General features: G+C 38.2%; 1 protein-coding gene across 3 annotated transcripts in view; it reads right to left on the reverse strand.

Moving 5' to 3' along the window:
- ASZ1 (ankyrin repeat, SAM and basic leucine zipper domain containing 1) overlaps positions 1-15,362 on the reverse strand; it is a 43,042-nt gene that overhangs the window by 14,804 nt on the left and 12,876 nt on the right. For 2 of the 3 annotated variants that reach the window (XM_050906785.1, XM_050906778.1), the window contains exons 5-9: positions 7,884-7,995; positions 7,483-7,617; positions 4,922-5,034; positions 1,346-1,421; positions 935-991 (exon numbers count right to left, since the gene is read on the reverse strand). In XM_050906785.1, coding sequence (XP_050762742.1) covers positions 935-991; positions 1,346-1,421; positions 4,922-5,034; positions 7,483-7,617; positions 7,884-7,995 — 493 coding nt within the window. The remainder of the gene's footprint in view (positions 1-934; positions 992-1,345; positions 1,422-4,921; positions 5,035-7,482; positions 7,618-7,883; positions 7,996-15,362) is intronic. The other variant, XM_050906793.1, reaches the window with a different exon arrangement.

Genomic DNA, 15,362 nt, shown 5'->3' on the forward strand with positions numbered 1-15,362 from the left:
ACATGCCTCCTTGGTACCAGAATAGGGGGAAAAAAGCTGACACTGAGGACATCGCTAGCATGAGTAGCAGGGAGCGGGCTTGAAGCAGCTATTTTAACGAGGCATCTTTGGTATCCCAGACCATGTACAGAGTGCTCAGAAGAATCCTGTGGCCTGAAGTACTTACGTTGTTCCAAGGAGACTCCTATAACTGGATTTTATTATGGCATCCTCCTGTAAGCACAGGAAGTCTTTCATTTCCCACAGGAATAATTCCAGCAAAGACTAAGGAAAAGCAACCACCCTATCTCAACTGGAAACTGAAACCTTGTAATCATGCATCACTTAGTCCTGGATAACAGCGAAATACCAACCTTCCCAGCTGCAGTAAACTGTAAGAAACCAAATCTTCTCTCCTTTTTTTTTTTTTTTTGGTAAGGTTTTACAAACCTGTGTGGGATATGAGATTCCACAATCTAAGAGCGCTCTCGTTTTTCCAACAGAAATTACCACCTCACAAAGGAGGACCACATTTAAAGTAGTTGTTTAGGATTATCTACTACTAATCCTAGCCCTGATTTCTTTTCAGGGAAAACATACTTAAATACTAAAAATGGTAATAACTAAAATTTACAACAGAACTATTTCCTGCTCACCCCAACTCCCACATCACTGCAGCAAAGATATACTGGGGACTTCCACTTCATAGTCAGATCTAGGCAGAGAAGCTGCAAGAATTCAACTCACAGAATTCAAGGCTGATCTGTGGGATTACATACTTTAGAAAAGGTCTGTCTATATTCACATTAAAATTCAACAAGTTGTAGAAGATTCTGAAAACAGATCTTAAAAAAGAATTCTTACAAGGTTAGACACTTATAAAGAGAAGTTAAGACATTAAAAACATTTAAGAAAGAGGAGAAAACTAAATTAAGTTCTAAAGCAGTAAACTGACCTGTATTAACTCATGTTTTCGCATGATCAGAAGTTGTCTTAAAGCTATATCTCTTTCCTGTATAAAACAAAGGGTTTTCTGCCATCAAAAAGAATTTCAGAAGAAAACACTATTTTCACTTTTTTTCACTTACGTTTTCCTTCAGTTTTCAGAAACAAAAACAGCTACAACACCATTATCGAAGTAATAAGAATTCTCTAGTTTAGAAACATCACACGTTGTGACTAATGCACAATCAAAATTAAGCAATCAAATTCAGTCCATTGCAGTTTAACTTAACACTTTATATATAAACTTCTGTTCAATAAATTTATTTGAATTAATTTAATAAACTTATTTGAATTAATATACTATATGCTGTAGGTGCACTTTGCTTTCATGGATTACTTTACAGATACACCACAAACTTACCTTCAATAATCCTATTATGTGTTCTAGACCAAGACCATGTAAAAACACTTCCATGTCATCAAAAGTCGAATAGGAACTGTAAATATAATTAACGAGATTTGAGATGAAAACAGTGGAAATTAAAAACAAAGACATCCAGAACAAAATCTATAGAAAAGCTCCCCAGACAAAGCACTGGGGAGCAACCTAAAGTTGTACACACCTACTGATGACAGTAGTATCTCATAACCATCATGGGGTACAATTTAATCTATCAAAATTTTATAAATCACTTTTCTGTCTAATTAGTTGAATTGAACCTAAAGGGAATGATTTTCATAAATAAATGTCATTTTAAGTAGCATAATGTTCCAACTGAACCTTAAAGTTGGGTCGCAAAAGCCTGAAAATTTGGAAGTGCGGTTAAGGAAGATAATTATGTATTCTTATCAGATAACATTCATATAAATTGGATTCAGCCCACAACTGTTACCCTTCCGGTTCCATTTAAACCAAAAAAGGTTATCAAGAAAACAGGCATGTCTATAATTAAAGATAGTGGAAATTGGTCAGTAAGGAATTTGTTGTCAGAAGACTACTGTTCAGAAGGTAGACTGAGGAAGTAGTATAACCCACTGTAGGTTCAGAGTTTAACATTTATAAACAAAGGTAAAATATCAATTTTGATTCCCTGCCCTACCAAAAGATATAAAAATATAAGGGGAAAAATATCTAAACAGCTTTCAACAATCAGATGAACAACTGTAATGAACAGAATTAAACCAAAAAGCAAATCATACGAAATGCAGAAAGGACTGCTGCAATTGCTACAGCGAATCCTTTGCCAAAACCCCGTGTTAAGAGATAGTTTGCTCCATCTTACTGTAGGCCCTGAAATGAAGGTTTGCCCCCTTTTCACATCCAAGACTTAAAGAGCTCCTCCTAAAACTTGTTTTTTAAAAAAAAAAAAAAAAGGGGGGGGGGGGGACAAGCAAACAACTCCGCCCCCCCGCTCCCCAACACCCCAAACAAACCTCTCTGAAAAATATTCTGGATACATAAGAAAATATTTCAGGTTTGCACATTGAGAATTTTGGATTCCAGGATTTTTGGTATTTAAGTATACTTATCCCTTTATGAGGATGGACACCCTAAATCACATATGAGGGAGTTTATGCAACTTCCACACTGTAACAAGTCAATAATTCTGTGAGCATGTCTTCTGTCAGCAGGCAAAATATAAAAAGAATTTAAAACAATTTTAATAGAGTTGAAAGCCATCAACCATGGAGTTGTGTAGAACTGTGTTATCCTTTGCCTGATTCCTCCCCCCTCAACACACAGACAGCACAACCAGTCTTTGAAGTAAGCAATTCACATATACATCCAAACATTGTATGTACAGCCAATGCCCTTCAACTGGCAAGAGGAGACAGTGTGTGAATGACCTGCAGCAATGAAATGTTGTTATTTAGGCATTCAAAGTGCCCAGTTTGCAAAGGTTTTGGGAGTCCTTGGGTAACTCAAGACTTCTGGTTCTGCTAAAGGTGCAAGGAAAGGACATTTTTTCCCAGGATCAAAAAAAGGGCTATTCAGCATCCAGACAATAACTTGAAAGCCCCTGAACCAGAAAAGAACCTAATCCAGAAGCTGAAGAAATCAAATTCAGGGGACTTGACAAGATAACTGGCAACGTCTATGATGAAAATTATGCAGGCAAATGGCAGGCAAATCATCAGCTCAAGGAACTATGATGGAGTAAACACAGGTATCAGTGTACCTCTTAACTATCACTAGATGAAAAACAACAACTCACTAGGAGGTGGGTATGTGTGTGTGTGGAAACGGGTGTAAAAACAGGCATGTGTTACAAGAACAGCATTTAACAGCCAGACATCTGGTATACTCCAGGGGACTGTTTCCTGAAACCAAGAGTTCTAGTAATTACCAGAAATGCTCAAAGTTATGAAACATCAGAACTAGCCTTTGTTAATATAAAAATTCTTGAGCTTGACAGAAATGTCTGTTCATACAAACAAATCAGTTGCTCATCTGAGGCAGAGAAAACCAGTAAACTTTAGAAAAAGACTACTGAAACATTGTGAAATCCTGGAAGCCCAAGAATTGCCTAATACAGAATTACATTTGCATAGCTAGACATCTGCTGCCACAAAGTATTTTAGGTGGGCTTCAGGATTTCAGTGTCTCGTTTTAAAAGCTTACCAAGACTACCCAAACACAGGTAGAATGTCCTCTAGCCACCACCAGGTTTCAACAGCACTAAATCCATTTGGATAACTGCTGCATAGTGTTAGTTTATTTCCTTATACCAGAAAAAGCCTGGGAAACTTCCTAAATAATCTAAACCCATTAAAAAAAGAGAGAGATCTGTTCTAACACTGAGGTCATTAAGTACAGACTCTATGTAGGAGTACGAGTATTGGTGAAGAGTACTAGAAGACCAATCTATTTAAAAGAATGTCACCTTCATGGCAAGTATACAGGGACTCAAAAAGATGATCCCCAAGGAGCAGACAGATCCCGTGGGAGACCTGGTTCATAGATAGGGAGGTATACCCAGAACGCCTTCAGGAATCTATGAGTAGTAAGATGCAAGAACAAGGAGGACAGCAGAGATAATTGATTTTACCATGCAAAGCCTTCACCCTTCTGCTCCAAGAAGTACCTCTAAGATGACTGTGGTTGAAGCACCAGAGAATAAAAATCTGATTAACATATACATTAATCTAGCAACAGAACCTGGTGAGGCTTTGCCCGAACTGAGGTACTCTGTCTGAGACTGAGACTACCTCAATGCGAACTGCTACCTAGTCAACTGCCATCAGCCTAATGATACAAAACTAGGGCATTTCAAATTCAGCACGACCTGGCTGAGCAGGCACATAAAGAACCAATCTGACTAACCAGAACAGACTATGGGCACTGGAAGTTGTCTTCTCAAGTCCATGCAGCTCAGGCTCAAGGAGGCAAGTGGATGGTTTGTTGAGGACTTCTCAGCCAACATGTTCTGGGACAAAATCATATCAGAGGTCTTCGAAGCTGCTGAAGCAGGGGCTGATTTCAGTCATAGGACACCTGCAGGCTTCAGAGTAAGGGGCATGCTATGCAAAAAGTTCTAGGGCTTAACTGGTGTTTACATTTGATTTTGCCTCTCATATATGCAGAAAAAAAGAAAAGGGCATAGCTCTTCCTGGTGGCATGAAGCTGAAAACAGGCATTCAGTGAAAACATCAAAAATTTAACATCAAATGAAGATAACCACACAACAAGGAGTATCCAACAGGGGAGCATACAAATTTAACAGAGCTGAAATGAACTAAAGTGACATTGGACACTGGCTCTACTATACTTTATACCAAGTGAGAGGAAGGAAAGATCTATAGCATGCTCTTTGTTTATACTGCAAAGGAACTTTGCAATCTTGAAAAATTAATAGTACATTAATATACTTACTGTGGACTCTTGGTAGTGCCCCAAACAATACACAATATATCAGTACAACTTAATCTTTGATATGAACAAATACAATCTCTTAGGAATGTTTATAAGCTAAAATTACACTATGACTGTATTTACCCAGCTTTGTGGTCAGGGACAGCTGTCAGAAATTTGTAGATAGCCTCTTGCTTAATCGTTTCATGGTATCTCCCTTGCAAGTGATTTGCAGCCAACGAGAGTAAACTATATATCTGGAAGAGCCAAAATGAATTAATTATTATTCAAACTCAAAATGCATAAAGAAATACACACGAGTAAGACTACAAAGAGTTCTATCACAAATTACTACTTACGGGGAACATGAAACATCTGCCACTTCTTCTCTAAAGCATACAACTACAATGAGGAGTTAAGACTAAGCCCACAGAGTTTATCAAGAGCATTTCTGAACTAATCAAATTCCAGCACAACGATGAACTGACACAGAGCAAAACAGTATATATAATGTAGTCTAAAAAAGTTAGCATCTGTCACTACAGAAGCAGCAATACACAAACATACTCATTTTTGTGGTTTGTAGACAAGAGTTCTACGTACTCAAGGCAATAAGTTGTCTAAAGAGCACGAGGCATACGACTATTTTAATGTCTCCATTTCCAGTGCATATATGGACCCAACATTTAGCAATTTACAACTGACAATCTAAGTTAACTATATATGACAGACAGGGATTCTTTCAACTGATTAAAGAAGCAAGCTTTCTGCCAGACATCACTATGCATCAGTGACGGATTCCAGAAACTGAATTGCCCCTGTGTGAGTTTTGAGATAGTTACTAGAAAATTCAGTGAAACAAGTAGAACCTCAGTAAACCTAAAGAATGGTGAAACACTTTCCTGAAATTCAGGTGACTAGTCAGTTTTATATACATATACACATATATGTATGTGTGGTGGGTTGATCCTGGCTGGCAAATAAGCCCCTACCCAGTCGCTCGCTCACTCTCCCCCAGCAGGATGGGGGAGAATCAGAAGGGTAAAAGTGAGAAGAAATTAATGGGTTGAGATACATACAGTTTAATAAGTGAAGGGAAAAAAACCCCAAAAACCTAAGTGATGCAAAGGCAGTCACTCACCACCTCCCACCAGCAGACCAATACCCAGCCAGTCTCCAAGCAATGGCTACTTCAGAAAAACTACCCCCACAATTTTATTGCTGAGCATGACGTTATATGGTATGGAGTATCCCTTGGGTCAGTTGGGGTCAGCTGTCCTGGCTGTGCCCCCTCCCAACCTCTTGCTCACTCCCAGCGTACTTACTGGAGGTGGGGGGCAGAGTGAGAAACAGAGAAGGCCTTGATGCTACACAAGCACTGCTCAGCAATAGCTAAAATATTGGTGTGTTATCAACACCGTTTTGTTCACAAACCTAAAACAGCACCATACAGGCTGTTAGGAAGAAAAATAACTCCATCCCAGCCAAACCCAGTACAATACGTAAGAAAATATCTCCCCTCCCAGACACAGTTGCTGCAGACATAGTCTATATGACAGCCCCTTGGGTTGTCAACAGCCTGAAAAGCAGACCCCCAAGCTGGAAGAAGCTCATGACCATTAAATATCTCAATACCATCTGCAAGACTTTGCAGTAACTGTGTGAAAGTTAGCGCTTCACAGGTCAAGAGGCAAGACCCACCCCTCAAGTGTGAGGAGCCTGTATTCCCTCCATGTCGAGAAAGTCGTGTTATAAGATTATATGGCCATAGCCTGCTGAACAAGTCATTTATCAAAGGCAGAAAGCATTTGTAGCTCCTTTCAGTAACCTGAGCTAACAGATCACTGAGCCTCAGACACTGATCTTGCTAGCCTACACTGACAGCTTTGTGCATAGTTATCATTTTTGCTCCTGCCTAGCCCTGGAATCTGGCAAGAAAAAAAAAAAAAAAGAAAGAAAAAGAAGCTGTAAAGTGAATTACAATTCACTAGAGTGAATTATATATTTTTGAAGAGCCACTGCAAAAAGCCACATCATTGGTAAGAGCAACTCAAAGCAAAATACACAGAAATCTGGTCTGATTGATCCACCATGCATCATCTGGTAACAGCAGTAAACAGATTTATTTTAGGAGAATATATGTTGTCTTCAGCAGCTCGCTCTCTACACTGATAATTAGTGGCTGCTCTTCCAATGAACTGATGACCAGTTTACACTATTTTACACCTTCTTCCCTCCCGAGAATGGATTTTGAAGATGGCCAGTACTAACTCCCCCCTTTTTAGCTTTAGCCTTTTCACTTCCAAATTCAATCAGAAACTATACACTGCAAATTAGTTTGATATCCTCATTCTCTCATACACTTTGGCAGACAGGAAAAAAGCAACACATTATTTTTCTACTTCTCATATCAACATTACTAACATGAATAATCCCTTGTTCTGTATTCTAAATCTGAAGTCAAGCATTCTGAACACCATGCCCCCCCAAATAAATGTTCCCAACGCATTACTATATAGCATTTAAAGCCCTGTGAAAAGTTGGGCTATAACAGAAAATAGTCTATATAGATCTAATAGCACAAGTATTCAACTAGCTGCTATAATTTATTTATTAAAGTAAGACTTCTACAGAAAATTATACAATTAATGAACAGATTTTTGAGGCAAAACACAGAATTTGCATTTCAAAGAGAAATGAAATACCTCTGAATGTTTATTGATTTTTGCTAGATCTGCCGCTGTTTTCTCATCCTTAGTCTGTAGATTTTTGTCAGCCCCCAGCTCAAGCAACTTAAAAATTACACTTTTATGTCCATGCTGTGCTGCCCATATTAATGCCTGCAAAGAACAACTTCATTTTACCAAGTTTACATATGGAACAAAAAAGAACAGAGGTTCAATCAATAATGCAACCTTCATAAGTTCTTACGTGGCAGAATCTGGAGACAAAGACAATTAATGCAAAAGAATCTCAAAGTGGTGTTAAAGCAGAAGAATATGCCAATGAGTATTTCTGAGAAAGCTGTACTTAGAAACAAGTTTGTGGGTTCTTGCTTTTTAAAATTTTTATCATTAATGACAACACACAGAAGTAAATCACTTACTGAATATCCATTTTCATCTTGGGCGTTTATGTGCGATCCGTGAGCGACAAGAAGAGCAACAACCTGAGGACAGCCTTTTCTAGCTGCATACATCAGTGGAGTCATTTGTCTCCTGAAAGAAAAGGTGACAGGTGAAAAAAATTATTTCAAGATATCAAAATCCAACTGCATTATCAAGTAGAGCACCTCAATTCTGTAAAGATTTTCTGTTCTGTAGAAGAACTAAGCAGAGGATGAAAGCCCAAGACACCACATTCATGCTTCAGCACAAGGGTCAACTTAACAGAACGTACAGATTCAGCCACTCATTTATGTCCAGTTAGCCATTTTTAAATATTTTAAGAGTTCACATTTATTTTCTGAGTGAAATGAAGTCAAGAAGTTTGTTGTGTCCTCCACAAGAAGGAAACTTAGAGGAAACTAAACAAGTCTCTTCCAGGAGTTTAGAATACAGACCTACAGTACTTCTGGGAGAAAAAGTTAAAAAAAAAAAAAAAAAAAAAAAATCAATGTTTTATCACCTCCAAATTCAAGTAGCACATTAACACACAACCAACCTTAACATGTCCCAGCTATGAAACATGGTAGCTTGGTGACTAAACCATTTCTGGTTTGGTTCTGAACTACACAAAACCAGTTTTTAAAGACCATCCCTCCTGCTGCTACCACAGACCCAGCAGCAGGCCTCTCATTTAGCACACAGACCAGCTTAATGAGAAGGGTATGGGCATAACTGCAGATCACAGTTTTCACCCTACTAAAAGCAGAGGATATCAGCAAATCACCCATTTTTTTCCCCGAATTAAAAAAAAAAGGGGGGGGGGCAGAGACTTTCATTTTTTACTTCAAAAATTATTTTTAAAAGACACAGCTTAAGTGATGAATTCTACATACAGTTTAATTTAAATCCAAAGTTCTGAAAAGAAATATGCAGTTTTATGGAGGGCAAGTTGTAAATCACAACTGAATGTTTAAAAGGAAGAATATTAAGAACAACAACTATGTATACACTTGCAAAACCCTCTCTGGTAAAAACAATGTAAGCAAAAGAATGACAGGTCACGCAACTCTTGCCGGTGTGCACAGGTGCAGTGCAATAGCATAGGGTGCACACGTGTTACCAACATTCAGACTCCTCCCCGAGTATGCCTGAGAGGAGTCTTCAGAGAATTACACACAAATACTATACTGAAAATCTTAACTTTTCAAGCACTAAAACTAAATGCACATCAAAATATTTTTGTCCTTTATTCCATTTTTGTTTTCTGTTCCCAGAAGTGTACGCGTTGACGCTTTCTCTCCTACATATATTACTATTTCTTACAATTGCTGAATTGAGTACTTCCAGACACCACCTTTCCCATTATTGTTTTTTTTTATATCCCAAAACCATGATGACAATAGTCTATTGAGCTTATGCTTCTATTGAGATGCTTATAAGATGAAGCTATTGTGAACTGCTCTGAATATTTTGAAAGAAAAAAATATTGCTCTAAAGCTTCTGTTAGAAAAGTATCTTTCCAGATGTCTAACACTTATTCTTTGGTGGAATAAGATTGCAGAATTAAACAAAATGCAGTATTGGAGGACAAAGATGTGGAGTTTCCGGTCGCTACGAAGTAATCAGATCTAAGCTAAAATATTTTACTACTGATGTTCAATTAAAATTTATTGTATCTTAAAATGCAATATTTTTTCCTGAAAAACTATCATGTATTGCTTTTAACGTACAGCTCTATGTCAAAAATCTGCTGTCAAAAGATTATTCTATCTTGTTAGAATATACGTGAGGGAAGGATTGCTCTTTCCAATATTGTGTTCCTCAATAGTAAGTTCAATACCGACCACTAGAGGGACCCCAAAAAGCACATGTATACCGAAGCAGCTGTCCTAAGATACAGACTTTCTGCCTCCTTCCAGAGTATTGCTAGAACTAAGGCTTTGCTCATCTTTCCTTGTTATTGCTCATTCACAAAAGGACAGTATTTTGTCTTATGCAAACACAGTTAAAAGTGCACTGAAAAAAAATCCAGTCATATTACAAATTTGAAAGAGCAAGGAAAAAAAGTCAATTACTTGGAGATAAGCGAAATGAAAGGTAACCAGGCCTTCAAGACACAGTCAGTAAGAGAAAGGAACGTGGTAATGAAATGAAAAGACTTGCATCAGTCTAACTAATTCAATTTAGTCCATCAACACTGCAAAAGCAGAAGTTCTGACTGACTATAAGGAGACATTTTTACTATGGGGCACAGTCAATCAGTGGAACTAGTGGCTCAGAGAAGTTTTGTAGTCTCCATCTTTGGTGGGTTTTGAGACCAGATGGCCACCTAGTCCAACGTCATAGCAGAGGTGGCTTTAAGGAAGAAGTTGGACTAGAGACCTCCTGAGGTCCCTTCTGACCTGAATTACCTTGTGAGTCTATAAAGATTACTATAAAAATAGAGAAAGACTCTACAATTTGCCCCTGTAACTTAACAACTAACTGATGAGATCGCAAGACATAGATATCTATATATAGACATATACCCATATTTTAAAGAATGAACAGAAGTTGATTACAACCTAATAATTTGTAGCAACAGAAATCAAACTTGCTTGCCCAATGCGGACACTCAACTCCCACACTTATTTCTATTCAGTGGCAGGTAGCCTTTGACAGCCTTTCCATGCTATCACCTTTGAAGTATTTACATCTGACTGCAAAATCAGTCCATTCATGCCTGTTTTCATTTTCATTTCTTCTGCTCTCAACCTTTTTTTTTTTTTTGGGGGGGGGGGGGGGGGAACTTGCACACTGCTACTACCTCACAATTACCTTCTGCTTTTTCAAAGGAAAAATACTGAACAGAAGTCCAGAGGCTACCAAAGTCTTTTCTCCAAAGAACATCATGTAGTGGTTACAGCCGTACAGTACTGCAGACATGGTATCTGAAATCAAGGCAACAACTCCATGACATTAAAGCCACTGAAAAAATGTCTCCATTTTTAAGTAAAATCCAATAAACATGACATTTAAAAGGTCCACCAAAATGAATACGCAATTAGTACTTCAAGTATTCCCTTTTAATGTTCGAGTTTTCATTTCAAAGGCTACAAGCTGTTTCAGGACAGAAACATATATAGTGCTGTATAAATTTGCAATTGCATTTACGCAGCACTATATATGAGGGGGTACCGTTTAATGTCTTGGGGACAAGCTGCATAGCCACCACCTCAGAAACCAAGGTCCATTTACATGTACGTCCACAAGAGGGAGACTAGAGCATTAGGGAAAACAAATCTTGTTTTCCTAACCCTGCAACTAACCCCCACAAATATAACAGCAAGCTTTAAGATGCCAAATCCACTGTTTCTTGCTAAAGTTGAAGAGAAATTAAATGTATTGGTACATCTTACTGCAATCTAAAAATGTACATAGAAGGTGTAGTGATAACCATCCAGATAAAAGATCTGAAGAATCCTTTTGTCATTTTGAGGAACCGTGCAGACGTTTGCATTTCAGCAATGTGGCTTGCAGATGACCCTCCTCGCCAAATACCGGTGAAGTCCTTTTGTATGGCACAATTTGCCACACGACATTTGCCCATATTGAACATGATACTCAAGTCATAGTCAGTAAATAAATAAAATCTTAAAAGGCATATCAGCAATTTATATTAAGCATGATGTCTGCTCCAACCATGTTTGCTTCCAGCTATGCAGCACCTAAATAAAAAGCAAGGAATTCTTCACTGGTCTCATGCAAATGAAGGGGGTTTTGTTTGTTTGTTTTTATCTTTAGGTCTCTCTGCTTTTATGTTAAGGCTGGAGAAAAAGACAAAACCAAATGGTTTTTCAGTTTTCAGGGCCATCCAAAACTTTCTATGTGACATCTACACAAAGACACAACCAGAGGTTCTTATAGGCTCACTTCATCTTCATCCTGTCAAAAAAATGGGGCAAAACATAATCACAAGAGATCAAGCTGAGTGGAACAGCCCTACAAGCTACCACTTTGAGCCTCCTACTGTGGATAACCACGAGCCACAATAAAACCAAGTGATAAAGTGATAGTTAGCTATCTCACTGAAAAATGTCCCGAGTACCTGTGTGTTACCACTATGCTGAATCTATGGTGCAGAATTCACCACACCTGACAAACACACATTCTTATGTTTCGGATCATGCTCTCAAGCAAGACAAAGTTCATCTTCCTGGAAAATTTCGTAAGAGGGAAGAGAGGAAGAGAAGATGTCTTGCATCTAGACACAGGTTTCCTTCCATCGGGGAGATATCTATAGAAAATCCAGTATTTCAGGTTGGTGATCTTGAGAAGTATAAGCTGTATGTAAAGTCTCATAACTGGATATATGTTTATTAACTAGACCAGTGTATCACTAACATCAGAAAAAAATACAGCAGGTAGAAAACAATTTAACTTTATGAGTTCAGTCTCAACCTTTTCTTATTGAGATCCCAAAGCAAGGAAATGATGCTACAAGACACTAATATTTTAGTCTACTGATCCGCAAACTGAACACTGCTTCAGATAACCAGGAACCATCTTCAGAAGCTTTTGGAGCCAGTTTCACCACTCCAGTGCTGTACATTAAGCCTGGAACTGAGAAATGAAGCAGTAACAGTGTGACCACAGCAACAGAAGGAAAGCTATTTGCCCACTTTCTGGCTTATTGGGGTTTTAAGGGATGAGGTGGGAAACCTATACCAGAAGTAGTATTGGAAGAACATACTTCAGTGTACTGTGAGCTGCAAGATACTTTTTCCACGCACTATCTGCTGGAGCAAGGTAGGAGAGTTCTCTGCCTTCTTGAAGCAGAACTTGTTAGGAGAATGGAACATACAGCTCTACTAAGAAGGCTGGGCTGGAAAAGGTGACAGCTTAGTTTCAGGTTCCCTAGTTTTAGGCTTCATTTCAGATGGCCAGTTCTTGCACCTTTCTGCTTCTGAACTCTGTTTACATGATTGTTTTAAAATTAAAAAAAGGCATCTGTGTAAGTTCTACAGCACACAGAAGTGGGAAGGTAGACAGCTACAAAGTTATCTTCATATGACTAGAAAAATGCAAGGGATGTGATTATTAAAGGGATTAGCATAAAAATTAGCAATGGGGATGACAGAACTCTAATGCTATGACATTCCCAATTATCCTGCCCTGTCCTCCTGCATCCTTACTGCACCACATTTTTACAAGCAAGCTGGTTTAGCTAACATGCACACTTTGACGTAAAGTAGAAAAACAAATGAGTTATCCACATAATCAGAAACTTCTCAGACTGTTCTTAACTTTACTTTCAAAGTGGGGGTAAAGTCTGCAGTCAAGAAATTCAGCATATACATGTGAAATCTGCTCCACCTTCCTAATGGAAGGGCAATTCTCTGCCATGTAAAAAACCCAAACCAATTCTATGCAAATAACCCATGATCAGGGTAAGCTAGTGGCGATAATAGGAAGTTTAATATACTCTGGATAGAATGTTGCTGATATAACGCTAATGGATTTCAGTGCCAGTTTTGTTTCTGTTTTACACGAAGGCTGCTCAGGTGATGTTCCAAGACACCACAGTACCTTGTCAGAATGCCTCTGTTAAAAATAGCATCTAATGTTGCTACTGTCCCCGTGTATTTTATACCTCTGCCCAGAAACTGTGATCAACTGTTGTAAGCCTGTCGGTACCACCGTACAGTCAATACTAGCTGGGAAAAGTACAATCATCTATTTCGGTGTCTAGACTCCTTCCCCCTACCAAAAGATCTGGTGAACAAGACTCAACACTTACGTTCAAAAGCCGCTCTTCCAAACTCACAGAACTTGCACATTTACCATGCTTTTGACTTCTCCCTAACTCGGATAAGACGACGGAAGAGATGTATGGACATAGCCCAGATGAACACAGTACTCTGGTAAATGTAATTTTGCATCTGATTTTTTTATATTTAGTCCCTCTGTCCTGATGTTTGACCAACATAATAAAATAAGTCTTTCTGTCCTGAGTTCATAGTGGTAGAATAAAAAACTCTCTGAAAGGCAAGAAGTATAATAGAGCATAACATCACAAGGTGTTTTTCGCTCTAAGGTGGATCAAGGATCTTGACTCCATCAGTATTAATTTCCCTCATTTTCTTGCCCCAGCCATAAAATGCACTGTAGTGCATTAACTTTTCCCAGGCTATCTACCTTTACTGAAATGTACTGTGTGTCATTTGGCATGGTTAACTATCACACAATGATAATGTCAAGGTCTTTGAAATTATTATGTGGCAGTGCAGACTTACTATCTTATCAGTAGCAATAAATATCTTGCTAAAACTGAGGTGTTACACAATTGCTTTATTCTGACTATGTAACCTGAAGAGAGACCTACCTTGTGAACCAGGCAATACTGCGATGAAAATTTCCCCCTTCCTTTATCATCTTCTCAAGAGGGCAAAATAGACGAAAACTTTCATCATGAAACCATTTTTGATACTCCTCAAAACTGCTCCGAATGTAAGCATAAGTGAACATATGTAGGCAACTTAATACCAGACCTGAGCAGTGATTATATTTTCATGTATGTGCATTCATGTACACGACAGTATGCTTCAAGCTCAACTTTTAATCTGTACAATGACAAAAGACAGACAAAGGTCTAGTTCTTGCAATACTCACCTTAAAAAAAGAAAAAAAAAAAATCAAAGACTTTCTGAAGACTTTCCGAAGACTTTCCTTTAAACATACACAAAATTCATAACCATTTTAGAGACGAAACACTGAAGACAGGCTTGGTCATTGACCAGGACTCAATTGTGCCAGAAATCTTAAGAGTGAGGGAAAAAAAGCCACACAAACAAAATCAATCCTCCACATATCCCATACAGAACAAGAGATGAAGAGCTTATGTCAAAATAAAGGAGGTTTCAGTCATTCACCTATTTGTACCTTCTTCTAACAAAGAGCTATTAGCATGAAACATCAACTCAAAACACTCTCCTTACCCGCAAAGCCATTAGGTTTCTTTTACTCTATGTAAACAAGAACTTGGAGGATGTCATCACTAAAATCCATATTTACTAAACAACCTATGACATGTAATCCTAGCAGCAGTAATTTAGTTATCAGTTGGTCATGCCTTTTCCTTCTGCCTAAAACGAAATCACAGCTTAACATGAATAAAACCAGTGTACCTTTAAGAAAGCACTGCAGGTTAAAAGAGGTTTTAAAAAAAAGACTGCTTAAATATTTCCAGGCCTTGCAAAAGGATAAAGTATATAATTTAAATTTTGGAGCAAGAGGGAGGTGAAAGATACAAGATACGCAGAACAAATTTCTCAAGGTAGCATTCACTTAAATGAAGCATTCAGGCCATAGTAGCTCTACAAAGGCTATACAGAGCAGGTCTTACAATGCCTTCTCATTTCACCTAGCCATTACCTTACTTCTTGTCTTTCAAAACTCTTCAGTTAACACTTATGCTTTGATACACTACCTTCTCATCA

The sequence above is a fragment of the Gymnogyps californianus genome, chromosome 1 (genome assembly GCF_018139145.2).
Source record: "Gymnogyps californianus isolate 813 chromosome 1, ASM1813914v2, whole genome shotgun sequence".
In the NCBI taxonomy this organism is placed as follows: Eukaryota; Metazoa; Chordata; class Aves; order Accipitriformes; family Cathartidae; genus Gymnogyps; species Gymnogyps californianus.